The 18,408-nt window shown below is 35.1% G+C and overlaps 1 protein-coding gene across 2 annotated transcripts in view; it reads left to right on the top strand.

Moving 5' to 3' along the window:
* TEX11 (testis expressed 11) overlaps positions 1-18,408 on the top strand; it is a 255,862-nt gene that overhangs the window by 112,436 nt on the left and 125,018 nt on the right. For both annotated transcript variants that reach the window (XM_075999567.1, XM_075999568.1), the window contains 2 exons: positions 11,367-11,448; positions 14,127-14,205. In XM_075999567.1, coding sequence (XP_075855682.1) covers positions 11,367-11,448; positions 14,127-14,205 — 161 coding nt within the window. The remainder of the gene's footprint in view (positions 1-11,366; positions 11,449-14,126; positions 14,206-18,408) is intronic.

Genomic DNA, 18,408 nt, shown 5'->3' with positions numbered 1-18,408 from the left:
GATTTTGTTAACTGCTTTGTATCAATTGATGTGATCATGTGATTTTTTATTTATCCTATGAATGTGGTAGATTACAGTGAATGCTTATCAAATATTGAGCTAGCATTACATCCCTGAAATAAATTCAATTTGGTCATGGTGCATAATTTTTTAATATATTGTTGAATTCTATTTGATAATATTTTGTTAAGGATCTTTGCATCTGTATTCATGAGGGATATTGGTCTGCAGTTTTCTTTTTGTGTCTTTGTCTGGTTTTGGTTTCAGAGTAATAAGGTGTTTATAAGATGAATTAGGAAGTCTTCCATAGAACTAGTCTTAATTCTTCTTTAAAACTTTGATAGAATTCTCTAATGAAACCATCTGGGTCTGGATGTTTCTTTTTTCAGGAATTGTTTTATTGTGGTAAAATACACATAACATAAAATTTACTATTTTAACTGTTTTAAGGTGTATACTTCAGTGGCATTAAATACATGCATAATGTGCAACCATCACCACCATCCATCTTCAGGACTCTTTTCATCTTATAAAACTGAAACTCTATACCCATTAAACAATAACTCTTTATTCTCCCTTGCCCTAGTCCCTGAAAACCACCATTTGGCTTTCTGCCTCTATGATTTTTTTTTTTTTTTTTTTTTTTGTGAGACAGTCTGGCTTTGTTGCCCAGGCTAGAGTGAGTGCCATGGCGTCAGCCTAGCTCACAGCAACCTCAAACTCCAGGGCTCAAGAGTTCCTTCTGCCTCAGCCTCCCAAGTAGCTGGGACTACAGGCATGCGCCACCATGCCCGGCTAATTTTTTTGTATATATATATATATATATATATATATTAGTTGGCCAATTAATTTCTTTCTATTTATAGTAGAGACGGGGTCTCACTCTTGCTCACGCTGGTTTTGAACCCCTGACCTCGAGCAATCCGCTCACCTCGGCCTCCCAGAGTGCTAGGATTACAGGCGTGAGCCACCGCGCCCGGCCTGCCTCTATGATTTTGATTACTCTTTTAGTACCTCACATAAGTGGAATCATACACTATTTGTCTTTTTGTGGCTAGCTCATTTCACTTAACATAAAGTCCTCAAATTGCATTCATGTCATCATAATATATGCAGAATAATATTCCATTGTATAAATGTATTCCATTGTATAAATGTATAAATATAACATATTTTGTTTATTCATTCATCCATCCATTGTTGGACACCTGGGTTACTTCCACATTTTAGCTATTGTAAATAATGCTGCTATGAATATGGGTGTATAAATATCTTTTTGATTCTTTGCTTTCAGTTCTTTTGGGTATATACTCAGGAATGGAATTGCTGGATATGGTAATTCTATTTTTAACTTTTTGAGGAACCACCATACTGTTTTCTACAGTGCTTGTACCATTTAACATTCTCACCAGCTGTGCACAAGGGTTTCAATTTCTTCACATCCTTAACACTTTTGCTTTTGTTTTTATATTAACCATCCTAATAGATGTAGAGTAATGTCTCATTTTCGTTTTTATTTGCATTTCCCTAATGATTAGTGATGTATGCATGATTAGTGTATATCATGTGCTTATTGGCCATTTGTATATCTTCTTTAGAGAAATTTCTATTCAAGTCCTTTGCTCATGTTAAAATTAGGTTGATTTTGTTGTTGTTGTCATTGAATTTTAGGAGTTCTCTATATATTCTGGATATTACCCCTTATCAGAATAATTATTTGCAAATATTTTCTCCCATTCTTTTGGTTGTCTTTTTACTTTGTTAATATTGACTTTTTTTTTTTTTGTGACAGAGTCTCACTTTGTTGCCCAGGCTAGAGTGAGTGCCATGGCGTTAGCCTAGCTCACAGCAACCTCAAACTCCTGGGCTCAAGCAATCCTTCTGCCTCAGCTTCCCGAGTAGCTGGGACTACAGGCATGCACCACCATGCCTGGTTAATTTTTTATATATATATTAGTTGGCCAATTAATTTCTTTCTATTTATAGTAGAGACAGGGTCTCGCTCTTGCTCAGGCTGGTTTCGAACTCCTGACCTCGAGCAATCTGCCCGCCTTGGCCTCCCAGAGAGCTAGGATTACAGGCGTGAGCCACCGCGCCCAGCCAATATTGACTTTTGATGCACAAGGTTTTTCATTTTCATGGAGTCCAATCTGTCAGGTGATTTTTCCTTTGATTCCCTGTGCCTTTGTTGTGATAACAAGAAATCATTGCCAAATCTAATGTTATCTAGCTTTTTCCTTATGTTTCTTGCTGAGAGTTTTATAGTTTTTGGCCTTACATTTAGGTCTTTGATCCTTTTTGAGTTAATTTTTTTATATAGCGTTAACCCTTTGCACTCAGATGTGTGTGACTTGACGCGGTTAGCAAAAATTATAGAGATTAAAATTATTCTTTGAATGTATCAGTAATTTGAAATATAAAAAATTCAAATAAATAAGTTTGTATGAAAAGAAACTCCAGTTTTTTATTCTACTGCTGTGCTTTGTAAAATCTGTGGTATTTAAAAAATTAAATCCCGAGTAGAATAAAGGAATCGAGAAAAAAGCAAGTGAGTGCAAAGGGTTAGGTAAGGGGGAAATTTTTAGCTACAAACACTTAAAAAAAAAAGAGAGATCTCAAGTCAACAACCTAACTTTACAAGTTAAGGAACTAGCAAAAGAAAAAACTCAACCCAAACTAGCAGACAGAAAGAAATATAATAATGAAGAGTAGCACAGTGATAAATAAAATAGAGAATGGAACAATAATACAAAAAAAATCAATGAAACCAAAGTTGGTTCTTTGAAAATATCAACAAAAGTGACAAACCTTGATCTAGATGGACTAAGAAAAAAGAAAGACTCAAATTACTAAAATCAGAGATAAAAGGTAGAACATTACTATCCATTCTTTAGAAATTAAAAGGATTATGTGAGAGTACTATGAACAATTGAATGCCAACACTTTGGATAACCTAGATGAAATGGACAAATTCATAGAAATACAGAACCTATAAAGATTAAATCATGAAGAAATAAAAATATCTGAACAGATGTATAACTAGTAAGGAGATTGAATCACTAATCTAAAATCTCCCATGAAGAAAAGCACTGAACCTAATGGCTTCACTGAATTCTACCAAACATTTAAAGAAGCACTAACAGCAGTCCTTTGCAAACATTTTCAAAAAATGGAAGAGGTGGGACCACTTTATATTCACTCCATTAGTACAGCATTACCCTGATACCAAAGCCAGACAAAGACACTACAAAAACAAAACAAAAAAAACCCCCAAATCACAGACAAATATCCATTATGAACATCAATGCAAAAATTGTCAACAAAATCCTTACAAACCAAAATCAGCAGCATATTTAAAGGATTATTCAACATGACCAAATGGGATTTATTCTTGGAATGCAAGGATGATTGCACATGAAATTGATTAATGTATACACCACATTAAGAGAATGAAGGAAAAAAGCCCACATGATCATGTTATTGTGTGTACAAAAACCATTTGACAAAATTCAACATTCTCATGATAAAAATACTCAACAACCTAGGAATAGAAGGAAGTAATTTCAACTTAATAAAAGCCATATATGAAAAACCCACAGTGAGTAGCATACTACAATGGTGAAAGATTGAAAGCTTTTCCTCTAAGATCAAGAACTAGGCAAGGGCCGGGCGAGGTGGCTCACGCCTGTAATCCTAGCTCTCTGGGAGGCCGAGGTGGGCGGATTGCTCGAGGTCAGGAGTTCGAAACCAGCCTGAGCAACAGCGAGACCCCGTCTCTACTATAAATAGAAAGAAATTAATTGGCCAAATGATATATATAGAAAAAAATTATCTCCAGGTCTGTTATGAGCCAAAAAAAAAAAAAAAAAAAAAAAATTAGCCGGGCATGGTGGTGCATGCCTGTAGTCCCAGCCACTTGGGAGGCTGAGGCAGGAGGATTGCTTGAGCCCAGGAGTTTGAGGTTGCTGTGAGCTAGGCTGATGCCACGGCACTCATTCTAGCCTAGGCAACAAAGCGAGACTCTGTCTCAAAAAAAAAAAAAAAAAGAACTAGGCAAGGATGCTTGCTTTTGCCACTTCTATTCAACATAGTACTAGAAGTTCTAGCCAGAGCAATTAGGCAAGAAAAAGAAAAGGCATCCAAATTAGAAAGGGAAAAAGTAAAATTATTTATGTTTCCAGATATTATGATCTTATACGTAGAACATTATAAAGGTTGCCCCCCAAACTGTTAGAACTAATAAATGAATTCAGCAAAGTAGCAGGATACTAAAGACTATACAAAAAAATCAATTGCATTTTGATACACTGAACAATGAACATTCTGAAAAGGATATAGTGAAAACAATTCCATTTACAGTAGCATCAGAAAGAATGAATTTTTTTTTTTTTTCCAGACAGAGTCTTGCTTTGTTGCTCAGGCTAGGGTGAGTGCTGTGGTGTCAGCCTAGCTCACAGCAACCTCAAATTCCTGGGCTCAAGCAATCCTGCTGCCTCAGCCTCCTGAGTAGCTAGGACTACAGGCATGAGCCATCATGCCCGGCTAATTTTATATATATATATATTTAATTTCTTTCTATTTATAGTAGAGACAGGGTCTCGCTCTTGCTCAGGCTGGTTTCGAACTCCTGACTTTGAGCAATCCACCTGCCTCTGCCTCCCAGAGTGCTAAGATTACAGCCATGAGCCACCATGCCCGGCCCAAGAATGAAATATTTAGCAATTAACTTAACCAAGGAAGTGAAAAGCTTGTACAACAAAAAATATAAGAAATTGCTGAAAGAAATTAAAGAAGACAGAAATAAATGGAAACATATCCCATGTTCATGGATTGGAAGGCTTAAGGATGGTAATACTACCCAAAGAGATCTATAAATTCAGTGCAATCCCTTTTAAAGTTGCAATGATTTTTTTTCAGAAATAGAAAAACTTATTCTAAAATTCATATGGAATCTCAAGGGACCCCCAGTATAGTTGAAACAATCTTGGAAAAGAAGAACAAAGCTGAAGGACTCACGCTTCCTGATTTCAAAGCTTATTACAATGCCATAGTAATCAAAGCACTATGGTACTAGCTTGAAGATGGACATACAGACCAATGGAATGAATAAAAATCCCAGAAATAAACCCTTCCTTGCTTATATGGTCAAATGATTTTTGACAAGGGTGCCAAGATCATTTAATGGGTAAAGCACAGTCTTAAATTAATTTTTGCTTACTGAAACTTCTTTCACATGATGCCACTGTGACCAGTATTATTAGAAAAATTCTCAAGTCTACTTCCAAATTTGGATAAGATTGCACTAAGCAAATTCATGAATCAGTTTTAGAATATCCAAATATGATGCCCATTTTATATTACAAATTGTTGATTTGGAATGTTACTGAAAGTTGAAACAGATGAAGTTTTTTTTCTTTAAACTATTTATTTTAAACAATATTTTAACCTATAATAAAAGTTCACTGTAAATTCCACAGCACAAACTGCTATAAGCAAAACAAACAAACAAACAAATTCACTGCATAGCATAACATTTTAAAAAAATGACAGATGAAGTTTTTATAGGACTTCATGTATCAGAATATTTATGAACCAAGTTATTGGCTGCTTTTTGTCAGTCAGAAATGTTCATAGAAAATAACTTTTCTCTGTTTAAAAATGAAAATTGTGGGCCAGACGTGGTGGCTCACGCCTGTAATCCTAGCACTCTGGGAGGCCAAGGCGGGTGGATTGCTCAAGGTCAGGAGTTCGAAACCAGTCTGAGCAACAGCGAGACCCCATCTCTACTATAAATAGAAAGAAATTAATTGGCCAACTAATATATATAGAAAAATTAGCCGGGCATGGTGGCGCATGCCTGTAGTCCCAGCTACTCGGGAGGCTGAGGCAGGAGGATTGCTTGAGCCCAGGAGTTTGAGGTTGCTGTGAGCTAGGCTGACACCATGGCACTCACTCTAGCCTGGGCAACAAAGCGAGACTGTCTCAAAAAAAAAAAAAAAGAAAAAAAAGAAAATTGTGTACTTCACTTGATTTTTCATGTTTCCATTTGAAATGTGAAATTAGGACATTTATAATTTCCTTAATATCTATTTGATATACATTTTATGGATAATAATTGATGTTCTCATCTGGTAATTTATACATTTCAAATTTCTTTACTATCCTTTTTTCTTTATTTCAGGAAGAATAGTCATATTTCTTGATAAAGTTTTACATTCATCAAACATATTTTCATAGTTAGTTTCTTTCATTACCATTAAAAATACATAGAGGTTGGGCACAGTGGCTCATGCCTGTAGTCCCTGCACTTTTGGAGGCCAAAGGAGGGGGATTACTTGAGGCCAGGAGTTTATGACCAGCCTGAGTAACATAGCAAGACCCTGTCTCTACAAAATAAACAAAAATTTAAAAAATTACCTGAGCAAAATGGTACATACTTGTAGTCCCAGCTACTTGGGAGGCTGAGGCAGGAGGATCGCTTGAGCTCAGGAGTTTGAGATTGCAGTGAGCTAGGATGATGTCACTGCACTTTACTGGGAGGACAGAGTGAGACTCTGTCTTTAAAAAAAAGACCTGGACACTTAGATACAACACCAAAAACAAAAAAGAAATAGTGGGTAAAATTAGGCTTCATTACAATTGAAATTTTTTGTTTCAAAGGAAACTATCAAGAAAGTGAGGCTGGGTGCTGTGGCTCATGCCTGTGATACTAGCACTCTGGGAGGCCGAGGTGGGAGGATTGCTTGAGCTCAGGAGTTCGAGACCAGCCTGAGCAAAAGCGAGACCCTGTCTCTACTATAAATAAAAAGAAATTAGCCAAGCAACTAAAAATAGAAAAAATTAGCCTGGCACGGTAAGGTAATTTAAAAAATTACCTGAGCAAAATGGTACATACTTGTAGTCCCAGCTACCCGGGAGGCTGAGGCAGGAGGATCGCTTGAGCCCAGGAGTTGGAGGTTGCTGTGAGCTAGGCTGACTCCATGGCACTCTAGCCCAGGCAAGAGAGTGAGACTCTATCTCAAAAAAAGGAAAAAAAAAAAGGAAAGTGAAAGTAGAATCCATGGGATCCTCCCAACAGAATGGGAGAAAATATTTGCAAATCATATATCTGATGAGTATCTATTATCCAGAATATAATAAAAACTCTTACTATTCAATAATAAGAAGACAAACAACCCAGCAGAAAATGGGCAAAGAATCTTAATAGCTATTTCTCAAAAAAATACATGCCACAGTCAATAAGTTCATGAAAAGATGCTCAACATCATTATCAGGGAATGCAAATTAAAAGCACAATGAGAAACCACTTCACACCTGCTAGTATGGCTCTCCAATTTAGTTCTTTTTCAGAATTGTTTTGGCTTTTCTGGATTTCTAGCATTTTCATATTTTGGGATCAGCTTGATGATTTCTGCAAAGAAGCCAGCTGGAATTTGATAGGGAGTTTGTTGAATCTGTAGATCAATTTGGGGATTGTTGCCATCTTAACAATATTAAGTTTTCAAAGCCAGGAACATTCATTTTAGGACTTATTTAATTTGTTTTACCAATGTTTTGTAGTTTTCGGTAAACAAGTCTTGCCTTTCTTTTGTTAAATTTATTGCTATGTATTTTATTTCTTTTGATGTTTTTATAAGTGAAATTATTTTCTTAACTTCACTTTTAGATGATTCATTGCTAGTATATAGAAATACAGTTGATTTTTTAAATATTGGTGGTAGATCTTATAACTTTCCTGAACTTGTTTTTGTTTTAGCTTTCATACATTTTTACTGGCTTCCTTAAGATTTTCTACATACAAGATCATATCATCTGTAAAAAGAAATAGTTTAGGCCGGGCGCGGTGGCTCATGCCTGTAATCCTAGCACTCTGGGAGGCCGAGGCGGGTGGATTGCTCCAGGTCAGGAGTTCTAAACCAGCCTGAGCAAGACGAGACCTCGTCTCTGCTATAAACAGAAACAAATTAATTGGCCAACTAAAAATATATACAGAAAAATTAGCCGGGCCTGGTGGCGCATGCCTGTAGTCCCAGCTACTCGGGATGCTGAGGCAGAAGGATCACTTGAGCCCAGGAATTTGAAGTTGATGTGAGCTAAGCTGACACCATGGCACTCTACTCAGGGCAACAGAGTGAGACTCTGTCTAAAGAAAACAAAACAAACAAACAAACAAATAAAAACAAAGAAATAGTTTTACTGCTTCCTTTCCAGTCTGGATGCCTTTTATATCTTTTTGTTTTCTAATTTTTCTGGCAAGAACATCCATTAGAATGTTGAATAGAAGTGGCAAGAGCAGACATTCTTTTTTCTTGTTCTGGTCTTAGGGGTAGAGCTTTTGGTAATTCACCATTAAGTATGATGTTAGCTGTGGGTTTTTCATAGATGTCTTTTATCAGGCTTAGGAAGCTCCCTTCATTCCTAGTTTTTTAAGAATTGTGCAACCACTTTGGATAACAGTTTGACATTACTTGATAAAGTTGAACCTGATCATACTGATCACCCAGTAACTTTGCTCCTAGGTATATATTTTGGAGAAACTCTAGCATCTGTTTAGTAGGAGAGGTATACAGAATACTGATGTCAGGATTGTTCATAATAGCAATTGAGTTGGAAATGACTCAAATGTCTGAAGTATAATGAGTAAATTGTGATATATTTCTACAACAGTCATTGTTCTCAAACTTTAGCTTGTATAAGTATTACCTAGTGTACCCATTAAAACAGTTTGCTCATTTATTATCTTACTGAACAGTGACTAGAATTTATGTTGAAATGGAAATTTTTCACAATGCAAATCAATAATAATGATTTTATATATTTTTAAACACACACAAACATACACACACATATACATACACACAATTTGCTGGACAGCACTACCAGAGTTTCTCATTCAATAGGTTTGGGGCTTGCATTTCTAACAAGTTCCCAGGTCATACCAGTTCAAGGACCACTCTTTGAGAACCATGCTATGTAGTAATGAAAAAAATAAATTAGTTTCATATATTAACATGGATGAAACTGAAAAACATGATTTCAATGAAAGAAGCAAGTCACAGAAGAACTTCTCTATGTTGTGATTCTGTTTAAGTGAATTTCAAATATAGGCAAAACTAAATAGTTGTCTTAGCTTGAGCTGTCACAACAAAATAATATAAATTGGGTGGCTTAAACAGTAGAAGTTTATTTCTTACCATCTGGGGGCTGGGAAGTCCAAAATCAAGATGCTGGCCTTTTTGGTTCCTGGTGAGGTTCCTCTTCCTGATTTGAAGATGGCCACCTTCTTGCTGTATCCTTACTTGGCAGAGAGAGAGAAAGATCATCTCTCTCATGTCTTTTCTTATCAAGGCAACTTATCCCATTCATGAGGGCTCTACTCTCATAACCAAATTACCTCCTAAAGGCCCCACCTCCAAGTACCATCACATTGGTTAGGGCTTCAACATACGAATTTTGGAGGGACAGAAACACTTAGTGCATAGCGACAATATATTATATATCTATGAAGAAAAGCAAGGGAATTACTGCACAAAATTCAGAGTGGTGGTTGTGGTGGCTCATGGCTATAGTCCCACCTACTCAGGAGGCTGATGCAGGAGGATCGCTTGAGCACAGGAGTTCAAGACCAGCCCGTGCAATATAGTGAGACACCCCTGCACCCCCCCCCAAAAAAAAAACCCACCAAAATTCAGGGTGGTATTTACCTCTGTGGAGAAGTGAGGAGGATACAAATGGGCCAGGGCACATTGGAGGCTTCTAATGTGGTGATAATGTTCTGTTTCTTAATCTGGATGGTGAGTACATGGGTGTTTGTTTTATTATTCTCTAAACTATACACATAGGTTTTATATATGTTTTATACACTTCACACTAAAAATGCATACATTATCTTTAGAGCTTGCAAGAGATCAAGACGGTGTAGTAATTATGTAGGCCCAGGATGGACCAAGCTTCGAGGGAGACAGCATATTATAGTGTCCTTTAGAGTCAAAGAGATATGAATTCAAATTTAAGCCCTATCATTTACCAACTGTATGACCATGGTAAGTTACTTAACTTCATCTGGGCCTCAGATTCCTCATTTGCAATACAAGATTCACAACACTTACTTTGTATGTTTGTTGTACCTGGAGCCTATTTCTCAATAACTGTTTTTTTTTTAAAAGCAAACAAAAATGTAAGGAAGAAGAGTAGAAGAATGAGAAATAATAGTGAGAAAAGTTATAGAGAAGACAGGATTTTGAGAATAGGGAGAAAGCTGATGGATTTAACAAGCAATCCTTCATGCCTTCTAAAAGTATAATTTCAAGTGACAGTAAGGATAGACAATACAGTGCAAATGTTTATAGAAGTGAAGACATGATGATACAATAGAAAGAACATGATACAGAGAACCATTCTCTGGAGTTTGGTAAAGAAATCAAAAAGCAAAACTGAATGTTAACTTGTGTGAGAATAGCAGTCTCAGGGAAAACAGATGCAGCCAAGATCTGGAAGACTTATACATCTCTGCAGATAAAAGGTAATTGAACACAATACATATTTTGATGTGCCTGTAGGAAAGGTGGCAGTATAATAAATTAAAATTGCCAAATTTAATTTTTATTCTTTGTATTGGTGTCATTTATATTTGTAAACTCTTTTAATGCCAGTGCTTACTTTCTCTAACTTTTCATTTTTAAAGCATCTCACACATGAATAGCTGTAATTATTTGCAGAGTATGGAGCTAATGAGTACAATGTTTGTGTAGAGGCTAATTGGCTTTGTAGAGAGAAAAGTTCTGTTTTGTGGGCCTAAACTGAATTTTTAATCTTAGCCAGCTGTTCAAAGATGTATCCTGTCAGGCAAAAATGGAACTGGGCAAGAGATAACAGATGGCTTAGAGCAAGCTAACAGTGACTTAGAAACATCATTCAGAGCACATTGTTATTAATGGTAGACATGATAGATATATCCTATAGAAAAGACAATTCATTTTCTATTTACTCTATCATTGTTTGCAAAGGAGCTTTGCTGTTATTAAAATCTCAAAAAGAAAATAAGTCTAACTGATGTTTGGGGTTTTGCTTACCAATAATACGGCCTCAGAATCACACAGTTTTAAGTATTGACCTTGTCATTAAATTTTGTCACTTAATGGAAATGTTTACATGTTCTTTTCCTCATATTATTTCATTTAGATTGAATAAAATACCAGAAAATATTCTTAGGGATAGCCTGGATGTTATCACATGATATTTTATACTTTTGATTTCCTTTGATCATGAGTCATTCTGAAGCAGTTGAATAAAACAGGCAATTACCTGAATATTGTCTTTTACATTGCATAACTTTAATATCATTGTGATTTATTTGTTTAAAATAGGAACATTTAAATCCTGCTGGGCTTTTCTTAAAGATGAAAATCCTTCTGAAAGGTGAAACAGCTAATGAAGAACTCCTTGAAGGTATCATCTCTGTGTGAAGAACACACAATTTTGAAATCTCAATACCAATTTGTTGAATATAAGATCTTTTGTAGTATACTAAAAACAAGTATAATTTGATAGTGGCTGAGGGAAATGGATCACATAGGAAAGGGAAAAGATTGTCAGCCAGGAAGAAAAAGGAGAAAAAATAGTAGCAAATTTAAAAAGTGCTAAAAAAAAGAGCTGAATCAGTTTTCCTTTAGTCCAGCAGAGAAGTGCAGCTGCCCAACCCTTCTCAAGTTGTCTACCACCATGAAGAAAGATTATTATATTATATTATATTATATTATATTATATTATATTAATGGAGGAAGCCATTTAGTGCCATGCTTTTTACAGTTACTTGTACAAACATTGCTATGTGTTTTTCATAATTCTCAAGGGACTAGAATGTGCAAAGCACAACACAAACATACTGATATATAGCTGTGGTTCATTGGACAAGTTACTTAACTTTTCTGTGCTTTGTTTCTTCATCTTTAAAAGAGATATAACAACAATAACAATGATATCTACGTCATCATGTTGTTTTGAGAATCTTTTGAGAAAATGTATGTAAAGCATTTAGCACCATACCTGGTACATAGTTAGTGTGCAATACATGGTATCTGTTACCATAGTTATTATTATTACTATTATTACTATGATATAGATGCATTGAGGCAAAAATCTCTATGCGCACTAGTCCTTAATAGTGTTTCAATTTTGTTTAGTCATAAACATAATTTACTCTAAATTCTTCTAATGTGTACATGCTTTAGTACATTAGTAATCTTTGAGAGCTGTATTATTTGTACTATACAAAATTATGTTAGTATAATATAATTACTGATTATCGAATAAATATTAACAATTTGTAGTAATTAGGATACTAATCAAATTTGGCAGTAGCCCTAAATTTAGTGCTAGTTTAATACTGCTGAATCTTTCTGTGACTTCTAGAAATTTAGCCCATCACTTAAGAGACCGCAGAAGCTCAGATTGATAAGAGGATTCTACATCTCTAGGCAACAGTATTACCTCAGCATACACAGGTTGAAAAATGTGAGATACCAGAAAGACAGCTCCACTTTTTTTGCATTAGTGGAAGAAACAAATCACCTAACCAATTAAAGGAATACGCTACTCAAACTAATATAATATAGGAAAATCAGAGCAATTATTGGAGTCACCAAGTTTGGAGTTGATTAGTTTGGGATGAGAATTCCCCATTATATTGTTTATTCAAATGTAGATAAGAATCAGACTTTAAAGTGAAATTATTCCTTAATCCCAGATTTTTTTTTTTACTTAATCTAGTTACTCCTGATATTCAGAGTAATCAAGTTGCAATGTCAGTCATTGTTTGATTTTACCAATTAGGAGACTTCCCCAAATCTAAGGTTTTTTTTATATTTCAAAATAACAGATTTTTATTTTGTTGTATTGAGAGAATGTATGAAACTTGCATTTTTATAGTTTGTTCATTTCTTTACTGGTGAAGGTACTTTACTCTTAGAATAGTTGACCTAACTCCTGGCATTAGAATATCATTGGTATTTTTTTGTAGCAGAAAAAGTAGAAATTTTTAAAATATGCAAAGTTTTCATTGTGAAAGGGTAGCACATATTCATTAAAGACATTTTTGTAAAATACTAAAAATACCCATAGTCCCACCATCCACTAGAATGTAAACTCCTTGACAGTTGGAATTTTTGTGTGTTTTGTTTATTGCTGGGTTCCCAGAGCTAAACACAGTGCCTGGTACAGAGAATATATTCATTAAATATTTGTTGAATAAATAATTGAATCTAAACACAATCACTTTTACAGATTTGATTATTTACTTTCAGTATTTTTATCTTAATTTATTTTGCTTATATTACAGAATTGTGACCATATAGGTGACCATATAGTACATCTAACCTTGTTTTTTAATTTTGCACTTACCAACCTTGTAAATATTTTTCATATTTTTGCATATTCATTTTTTCCATATTATTTCATACTAAACAATTTGAATGGTTGCATAATAGTTTGTTTCTGCCCTATATTAGACATTCAGGATATATTTCTTTTCTATTGCTATTATAATCTATACTGCTTTTAATATATTTGTTCATAAACCTTTTCTCATATTTATTTCAGATGACTTTTCAGAAGTAAAATTTCTGAAGTAAAGGGAATAATAATAATAGCAGCTGCCATTTAGTAAATGCTTACTAAATGCCAGGTGCTTAGCTGTGTACTTTCCATATGTTATCTCATGTAATCCTCTCAACAAACCTGAGAGATTGGTGGTATGTTCCATTTTACAGATGACAAAACTAAGGTGCAGAAAAATTAACTTGCCTATGGCCATACAGGTGGCAAGTGGTTTGAAATTTAGATCTGACTTTAGATCCCAAGCTCTTAACCACAATGTTCTTAACATAGTATGACCAAATTGCTTTTCAAAAGGATTGCACCAGGCTACTTTGCCATCCATTTAAAAGTGCCGCCTATCTCTCTAGCATTGGATGTTAGTACTTTTAAAAAGATCTTGATAAATTGTTAGGCAAACATAGTATATGGCAAACATTTAGTAAGGAGATTTTGAATGGAGGAAAGTTATTGAAAATAGCTTAGCTTCCTCAAAATGAAACTGATATGATTACTTCATTTTTTCATTTTTTTAGCTGTTATGGAAATACTACATTTTGACATGTCTTTAGATTTCTGTCTGAATATTGCTACACTGCTGATGGATCATGAAAGGTACAGAAGAATTGATTTCCCTTTCTCTAAAGACTAACATTTTTCTAAGGTTTCCATTAACACATATTGAATACACACACGCACACATACACGCTCATGTTCTGACAGCACAATGTTTGCCATTGTGCTGATCAATTTAGAAGCTACAACTGTTTACTTAATGACTTAAATAATAGTAAAGGTAATTTTAAAATGGATATTAAATTTTTAAAAAGGGAAATAAATGAAAAAAGAATAAAATGGGGTTTTATAAAATAGGAGTTAGGCTAGAATTAACCTGTAGGCCAGAGTCATGTAGAATAGGAAGGCATAAACAGGTGCAGTTCTGTAATTAATAGCCTTTCTGGCTTTATTTTTCATGGGATCATTAAGGTCAAAAGGGATCTTGCAGTTTTTACACACCTCTTAGTGATTCTCAAACTTTGGTGTCATTAGAATGACTGGGGAATAAGTACTTGAAAAGATGCTCAACATCATTAGCCATTGGGGAAATGCAAATCAAAACCACAATGACTTTTGTCCCTGGGGTGGGGGTAAACTCACAACTAATGGAGTGGTAAGCATTGTAGGAGGGGAAAGGGCACGTCTCAAATCATGGCTGGGATGTGGCAAAGTCATAACATGGAACCAAAATGTTTGTACCCCCATAATTTCCTGAAATAAAGAAAGAAAACACAATAAGAAACCACTTTACACCCACTAGGATGATTATAATAAAAAAGGCAGATAATAACAGATATTGACAAGGATGTGGAGAAATTGTAACCCTCATACACTGCTGGTAGGAATGTAAAATGGTGCAGCTGCTTTGGAAAACATTTGTTAGTTCCTTAATAAATTAAATATAGAGTTACCATATGACCCTGCAATTCTACTCCTAGGTTTAGACCCAAATGAATTGAAAGCATATTTCCACATAAACACTTGTACTTAAACATTCATAGCAGCATTGTTTATAATAGCCAAAAAGTATAAACAACCCATATGTCTATCAACTGATGAATGGATAGATAAAATTTGGTATATCCATACCATGGAATATTATTTATCAATGAAAATAAACAGTACTGATACATGTTACAACATGGATAAACCTTGAAAACATGGTACGTGAAAGAAGCAAGTCACACAAAACTACATGTTGAGCCGGGCGCGGTGGCTCACGCCTGTAATCCTAGCACTTTGGGAGGCTGAGGCGGGCGGATCGCTCAAGGTCAGGAGTTCGAAACCAGCCTGAGCGAGACCCCGTCTCTACCAAAAAAAAATAGAAAGAAATTAATTGACCAACTAAAATATATATATATACAAAACATTAGCCGGGCATGGTGGCGCATGCCTGTAGTCCCAGCTACTCGGGAGGCTGAGGCAGTAGGATCGCTGAGCCCAGGAGATTGAGGTTGCTGTGAGCCAGGCTGACGCCACGGCACTCACTCTAGCCTGGGCAACAAAGTGAGACTCTGTCTCAAAAAAAAAAAAAAAACAAACTACATGTTGTAAGATTCCATTTATAAGATATATCCAGAACAGTAAGATTTATAGAGACAGAAAGTAGATCATGGTTGCCTAGGGCTGCAGAATTTGAGGGAAAGTAGAGAGTGATTGCTAATGCAAAAGGGTTTATTTCTGGTGTGTTTAAAATGTTCTAAAATTGATTCAGTGATGGTTGCACAACTCTGAAAATATATTAAGAACCATTGAATTGTGTACTTTAAATGGGTAAATCATATGGTATGTGAATTATACCTCAAAACTGTTATAAAAAATAATCACTGGGGAACCAGACAGAAATACAGAGATCAGGTTCTATTTTACTTCAACAAGCCCAGGTCTCTGTGTTCTTTTTGGTTATCCAGGTGGTTCTGAGAACCACTATTCTAGACCAGAGGTCAATAAGCATTTTCTGTGAAGAACCATGTAGTAAATATTTTAGGCTGTTCAAGCCATAAGGTCTCTGATATACCTACTCAACTCTGCTGTTGTAGTGTGAAAGCAGCCATAGACAATATATAAATGAAAGAATTGGCTGTGTTCCAATAAAACTTAATTTGCAAAACCAGGTAGCTGGTTGGATTTGGCCTGAAAGCTATTGTTTGTCAATCCTTTTTGTAGACTAGTCTCCTACCTGACAAATGAATTCTCCATGATTTCTTGCATGAGAAGCATTTTAGCCTCTTCTGAAATACCTGTGGAAAAGGGAAGCCCCATTGTATTTTTATAAAACTGGAACAGAAAATTCTTCCTTATATAGAATTGATACATGTTTTCCACTAATTTTTAAGGCTGTGTGTTCTACTGCATGGTAACATCTAAATCTTTAACTTCACAGCTCTTCCTCATTTCATTATAACATTTTTACGATATGGTCACTTCCTGGGTGTCACTTCCAGCTTGTAAGCATGGCAACTGGAACTGAACACAATACTGCAGATGTGATCTAAATAATAGTATATACCTTTCATGTTCTAAATGTTCTAAACCTGTACTGTTCAATATGGCAGGAACTAGCCACATGTAACTATTTAAATTTAAATTAATTAAAAATTTTAAAAAAATTAAAACTTTAGTCCCTCAGTTACACTAGCCCCATATTAAGTCTCAATAGCCACATGTAGTTAATGGCTGCCTTATTGGACATTACAGATAGAGAACATTTCCATTATCACAGGAAATTTCTATTGGACAGCACTGTTCTAGATCCTATATTTCTTTTAATGCAGGCAATATTTAAATTAGCTCTCTTCTGGTAGCTACATTACATGGTTAATTTCCTGGGCTTATAAGACTAGATCTTTATAATATCAATTGTTCTGAATACCTGAATTCCATTTCTTCTGTGTTTATGGTTAAATACCCAATTTAGGCATACTTTATAAACAAGTTTCAGCCTAATGGTAATAGCCTATTTTTTCAGTGTTCTGGTCTTTGTGAATTTTGATTATATCATGCAATATATTAACTGTTCCAGTTTATGTCATCTTCAGATTTAGTATGGCACCTGTCTTCATCTAATTCAGGGGTCAGCAAACTTTTACTTAAAGGGCAAGATAGTATATATTTTATTTAGGCTTGTGGGCCACATAGTCTCTATCACAGCTAGTCAACTTTGCTGTTGTAGTGCAAAAGCAGCATAGGCCAATCATAAACAAATGGGTGTGGCTGTCTTCCAATAAAACTTTATTCATAAAAACAAGCAGCTGAGCTGCAGACCATAGTTTGCTGATCTAATTTAATAAACAGAACAAATCTGAGGCCAGAAACCTCATGACAGCATAGATTAATCTCCAGGTTAACATCAACCCATTAATTGATAATTTTTGAGTATAGTCATTGAACCTGTTATAAATCCACCTAATTATATAGCCATATGGCCTAATTTCCTCGATCTTGTTCACAAAAATTTCACGGGACTTAACTTTTATTTTTTAAAGTTTTGGTTGTTTATACACCACTTCCTTCCAAAAAGAATTTGAGGCTTCCTATATTCAAGTGCATAATAAAAATTTTAAAATTGAAATAGAAAATCAAAACATGCCAAACATAATAGCTACTATGGTTACTGTGATTAAGTATAAAATTCAACTGTGAGCTTTCTTACAGCCAGAGAAAAAGGATAATATGATAATTTACTTGATTTTCATTATTGAATAATAAAAACTAATATTTACAGATACTTGTCTAGGCATTATTCTAAGTCCTTTACATTATAAATCATGAGATACCTATAAGGTAATTTGTTTGCCTAAACTCATTTTGCAGGTGAGGAAATGAGGATTACAGCAGAAGAGTAATTTACTCATAATCACATAGCTAGGAAGGAGCAGAACTGGAGTTAATACCTGATTACAGAGCTTGCACTTTTTTTTTTTTTGAGACAGAGTCTCGCTCTGTCACCTAGGCAAGAGTGCCATGGCATCAGCCTACAGAGCTCACACTTTTTACTATTGTGCTAGAAGGAGTATGTTAAGACTGACAAACTTTCCCCCCAGTACTACATTCTAAAGCAATTCGTCACAAGAAAGTTTTCACATAGTGAACCATGAGCCTTGGTATGGCCAGAGATGTGTTGCATATGGTTGAATTAGTTGCCAACATTTAACATTCAGGAATTTTCAGATAAAAATCTGGTTTCCTTGCTTCTCTTGAAAAAATTGAAAAATCTGGAAACACTTGGCCAGTATTTCCACTAAGCAATGATCAGTTGGA

The sequence above is a fragment of the Microcebus murinus genome, chromosome X (assembly GCF_040939455.1).
Source record: "Microcebus murinus isolate Inina chromosome X, M.murinus_Inina_mat1.0, whole genome shotgun sequence".
NCBI classification, from domain to species: Eukaryota; Metazoa; Chordata; class Mammalia; order Primates; family Cheirogaleidae; genus Microcebus; species Microcebus murinus.
Note: the sequence above shows the minus strand (reverse complement) of the source record. Positions and strands in the feature narration are given on the sequence as shown.